The sequence below is a fragment of the Adiantum capillus-veneris genome, chromosome 22, assembly GCF_014529385.1.
Source record: "Adiantum capillus-veneris isolate H3 chromosome 22, ASM1452938v2, whole genome shotgun sequence".
NCBI lineage: Eukaryota > Viridiplantae > Streptophyta > Polypodiopsida > Polypodiales > Pteridaceae > Adiantum > Adiantum capillus-veneris.
In genome coordinates this window covers 50,968,567-50,974,161 of record NC_140952.1, presented here as the reverse complement: position 1 = coordinate 50,974,161, position 5,595 = coordinate 50,968,567, and the positions used below count along the sequence as shown (strand labels likewise).

Sequence of the window (5,595 nt, the reverse complement as noted above, 5' to 3'; positions counted from 1 at the left end):
GAGATTTAAATTCTTTAAAGTATAGAAATGTCACAAACACACATATACAATATTTTACCTCGGACGTGTCGAGGTCATCTCCCTAGTGTGTAAGTCACAGAGGCATTAGGATCCATCTTCATTCATACATATACATATACATAAAGGATTAGAAATTCATGAAAAAGCACATGAAGCATAAATCTCTCAACACTAATAAATCTTAGTCAATTGTTCCTGCGAATATACCTTGCTTGAGGCTACACCATGTTTCATAAGAAGATACTAAGCTTGTAAATGACAAAGAAATAGCTGCGAGAGTCACCGTGCTTTTTTATTGGATGAAACATATCCAGCCACGTTAAACCCCATGGCAAGGGGGTGGCAGGGGGCACGTCAATTGCAACACCTCTTTGTAGACAATGTTAGAAGTGTATGTTCTTTGATCTCCATGTCTACTAATGCTTGTTAAGTGACTATCACCAACCACAACCTTGATGGCAGAAGAGGATCTCACGCGAGACATTGCCACATATAGTTGACCATGGGTGAAAACAGGTGTTGGGAGATACAATCCAAGAACTCCCAATGTTTGGCCTTGTGCATTGTTGATTGTCATCCCAAAAGCACAACGTAGAGGAAATTGGCGGCATCTCAGATCAAAAGGGAGACCTTCTCTAGATCCCATGAGAAAATCAATCCTTGGAATGAACACTGCATTTCCTGCATGTGACCCTGTAATGATTTCTGCTTCAATCACTTTGGTGTGGAATTGCTTACAAATCAAGCGTGTCCCATTACAAAGACCACTTCTTGGATCCAAATTGCGAAGCAACATAACTGGAGCATTCTGTTTCAATTGTAAAGCATGCGGTGGAAAGCCTCCCCCAAGATCTAAACTATTTACAAACTCACTTGTGAATAAAATGCTATCACAATTTGATTCACACACTAAGTCCGCACTGACATATTCCTTATAAGTACGAGGAAATTGCTGCAAGCCCAAATTGTTTATAGTATCCACCTCCTTGTTCCGTGGAGCCAAAATTGCTCTATCCTTGAAAAAAGATGCATAGCAAGTCTGTGTTTCAAGGTCTCTATATATGCAAGCAACCAATGCTTGCAAATTATTTTGTGGTAGCATCATGCAAGCCGGCAGGGCCACATTATCAAGTATGTCCCCATCACAAACATCGCCATTACCAATATCAAGTGTCCATTTCACAAACTCTCTTTCAATAACATTACTTAAACAATTGACCACTCGCATATTCTGTGTTAGATGCATGATTTTTGTACGTTGCCAAATGTATGAGTGGCACAAAGATGCATTAACAATGTCTTCTCTTCCCCCTTTGCGCACAACATGTAATATCTGTCTGAAATCACCACCAAGGAGGAGAACCTTTCCACCAAACAACATGTCATTTTTCATGACATCTTTTAGTGTCTTATCAAGAGCCTCAAAAGCGTGTCTATGAGCCATGGGGGCTTCATCCCATATGATCAGTGAACTCATTCGCAACAGCTCAGCAAGCTGGCTGTTTACTTTGATGTTACATGTGCACTTAGAAGTTATATCAATAGGGATCTTGAATCTAGAGTGTGCAGTCCTTCCGTTGTCGAGAAGCTGTGCTGCAGTCCCGGACGATGCACATGCCAAAGCAACTTTGGACTCTCCACGTATCCGAGAGAGAAAAGCATTGTAGAGATAAGTCTTTCCCGTTCCACCTGGCCCATCCAAGAAAAAAACAATCCCTCTGCTCATGCAAGCTGCTTGTAAAACCCGATTGTAAGCTTCCCTTTGCCCAACATTGAAAGATGATTCCATTCGAGCAGACAATACTCTTTGTTCCTCTCTGTTATACATGAACTCTTCAGCAAGCATTCCATGCTCACTCATAATTTGCAAGGTGTGATCCACCTGGGGCATTCCAGAATAATCCGAGAGCCTCTTTCCATAGTGTTGAAGAATTGTCTCTAAGTTTGACAAAGCTTGGTTCTGTGCCATGTGTTCACAAATATTCGCATCATTTGTGCGAACCCTCATATGATATACATGGTCCTCAGAAAGCTCCTTACAGAAGCGATTCCACAATGCACTAGGATGTATTGGTTCACAAAAAACCAAAATGACTACAAACAGTAGGCGCAATTGTTGCCCTGTTTGCTGAAAAGAAGCTTCTTCCAAACAAAGAAACCATTCATCATCGACTTGCAGTAATCCTCGTGCATTACATGTTTCTTTAAATGTGTCATATACTCGTCCATTGAAGGTTCTAATATCCTCAAAAGACTTACATCCTTTGCACATGTTGAGTAACATACGCAAATAGTACAAATCTCCAGCATTGGGAACAATGTGGCACATTCTTTCAATCATGTCACCAATCTGTCTTTGAGTCCATGTTCTACTTGCTGGCTTCCAAACCCACTTTGTTGGGAAGTCTATGTACAAAAAATCGTTGGCCTCTGGATATTGTTGATTTGCAACAAACCACTCAGTGAGCGTTGTCTTTTTGCTGACATCTCCCTCCACCACACTCTGTACAGTTGCTCTGTCACTAAAGATGACTTGATTTTGATGAGGCAAATGAACTTGGAGCCGTTGTATGTCAGGTTTCTCTTGATGCATGTGAAACCCAAGTATACGCCAGATAGCCTCAGATGCTGATACATATCGAGCATTAAGATAGTTTGTAATTTCATTTAGAAGCACTTCACTATCTTGTAGAACAACAGTGGCCCTATCATGTCCCTTATACACATACTTGTAGAGATATTTCACATCGGATATAGTGGAGCAAACCTCCACATTGATATGTGCATTGTACCTTATTGTAAAAAATAGATTGTATGGAGCAATCCATTTATTACTCATTTGCACTTTATTACGAACAACGTAATTTCCATCATCCCTCCTCATGTACGTTGGGTATCCATCCCTAGCCACAGTAGTTGATGCACTGAAGCTTCGAGGATATTTAAACCTGCACTTCCCATCTTTCATACATGGAGCATTCTTATTCAAGTTTCCACACGGGCCATGCACATTACACCGACTGATAACATCATACAACTGTGGAAACATTACTTTATCAGGAAGCTCCGCACACACAATCTTATCATAATGCAATGTCTCTGTTGGCTTATGCTCAGATGCAAGTATCAATAGAATGTGAGCATGAGGAAGGCCTATCTTTTGGAACTCAATCACAGAAATGTGTCCAATGACCTTACCAAAATTAGCTCTCTTAATCAGCAAGCCCATAAAATCCTTGAACTTATGGTAGAAAACACGGGCAGTAAGATCAGGACGATCATTGGATGTTTGTCTAGGCAGTAATGCATCCTGTATCTCCTTCCATCCAGGATTGCATGTGAATGTAATGAAGATATCAGGTTTTCCTCTCTTGCGTACAATTGCCATGGCATCCTGGTACAACTGGTGCATATAGCAAGGGCCACCAACATACGAAGAAGGCAATATAACCCTTCTTCCAACATTAGCACCCGATAACAGTTCTCTATCATCCCTTGTTCCCTCTCTTGCTCCAACCATATCTGTCAAGCCTTGATACACCTCACTGCGAAGTTCACTTTGATGATAACGAACCCACAAAAGCCTCAACTCCTCCATACAACTATATGCATCAACAATATATTGTTGCAGTAGCCTACCACCACGTAAAAGACATTGTGTCGTGTCATCTGTAATTTGCAATCTATACTTGTAGAAATCCATTGTAGAAATATACTTTGTAGTTCCATTTACTCGCTCTCTGCTTACTTCCGCTCTGTTCACTTGGGGTATGTAAGGATTCCAACCTTCTTCACCATTTGGAAATAGCAACACATATAATAGAGGCATGTATGACCTATGGCAATTTGAGATTTGTTTTAGACCACCACCCAAAAGATTCAACACAATATCACGATGGCCAATGTTGCTCTCTTCACCCTGACCAGGCATGATTTCAACAACTTCCACACTTGCTGGAGCAACATATTACCAAACATTTGTACGCTTCTCAGTAATGACCATCCTAATCTCCGGAATATTGGAAGTTTGGACCATTGTAGAAAACCCCCTAAAAGCTTGAACATACGGATTTACTCGATGCATCATCGATTGCAAGCTTTCTAAAACATCTGGTTTGAGTTTAGAAACATGACTCATCATGTTTTGAAACTCATTCTCAGTGTCAAAAAAATACAACTGAGCAAAGCGAGGGATTTGACCTGATCGCTCTTCTGGCATCAATGGACCAATGTTATGATAAATAGATCCATGCACCTTGAAGGTATAGATTCCTTTTCTCTGGCAGAGAGATTCATCTATATGAGCTCCCAAAGAAGCAAATGCCAACACACTATTGTATGCTCTTATATGTTTCAAGAATTTTCTACTTCTAGTATTACCCCCGTGCATCAATTCCCTTAATTCTAAAGGAGGTTCACTTAATGGCGGCAAAGAAACATTTCCTGAGTTGCAACAAATCTTTCCCACAAATGTGTGAATGGTCTTTGCTTCCGTTTTCCAAGCTAAAGCGCCACAAAAGGAACATGAAAAATCCAAGTTCCCTATGTTGTGAAGAATACACTTTTCATGAGAAATAGATAACAAAGAGATATGCATCAAGGAAGTGGTCTTAGAATATAAGTAAGTGATAGATAGGCAAAGTGTCTCAACTTTGGAGTAATCTCCCTCTCTGGAGACAATTACAGGCTCCTCAAGAACATCTCCATTATTGGCTTCCAAATTGTCTTCCACTTCAATCCCTACATAACTTTGCGAGAGAATTGACTCGTTATCTACATCCAATGCAGTCCTTCCCTCAGGAAATTACATTGCATAGATTCACGTTTATCAAATGCTCGCAATATTCCCAGCGAGGCACATCAATCTCACCCAGAGAATGTCTAACTCTATCTCACGCTGCTGCACGTCGCGTAGCTCGAGAGGCTTGACATATCCTACTACGTCTTGTATGTCCAGGAGACAACACCTTTGGACCAATAGCCATCTGTCCAAAAAAGAACTCTTATAAGTACTCACAGGTATATACAGGTTAGTATCTAGAGAATTAAGAAGAGAGTATGGAGAAGAAAGGATTTCCCAACTACGTTTATCTTTCTTTGAGAGAGTCAGTGAGAGGAGGCTTGCCAACCCACATGGTAAATGTCTACATACTTCTATATATGTCTCTCTATATCTCATCTAACTACTACTAAGGATATAGTTGTGGGAGCGATTCCATCCGATTAGCCCACCAATGATTGTCGGTTAAGTTTCAGCTGGCAGTTTTCCGCATTGGTTACAACGCGCCAGTCTGCACGTCAACCGGATTCTCGCCCGCCCGAGGTCCCCTGACCCTTGAGGAGTTGCCACGTTAACCCATTATTGACCATTGGAAACCTTTGCTCAATCAAGACGGATTCAAAGGTGCATCCAAATCAGCCCCAAAGTGCTTCATTATGAAGAGTTACCATGGTGACAGGTCCCCATTTGAGTTGGTAGAGTTGCATTGAGGCTTGGGTTATTGTGTACATTCCGTTTACGCAATCAAAAGAAAATACCACATCGGCAATGGTGTGCATGTGATTACATTAGGA

General features: G+C 41.0%; 1 protein-coding gene across 1 annotated transcript; it reads right to left on the bottom strand.

The window, feature by feature from the left end:
* Window positions 1-340: 340 nt before the first annotated feature.
* On the bottom strand, window positions 341-3,952 carry LOC147429342 (uncharacterized). Its single transcript, XM_086495006.1, has one exon. It carries the CDS (start codon window positions 3,950-3,952, stop codon window positions 341-343), a length of 3,612 nt encoding a protein of 1,203 aa, XP_086351132.1.
* Between the last annotated feature and the right edge of the window lie 1,643 nt (window positions 3,953-5,595).

What these genes read in the sequence shown, in the direction of transcription:
- LOC147429342 (XM_086495006.1), bottom strand. Translation starts at nt 3,952, where the DNA reads ATGCCTGGTCAGGGTGAAGAGAGCAACATTGGCCATCGTGATATTGTG.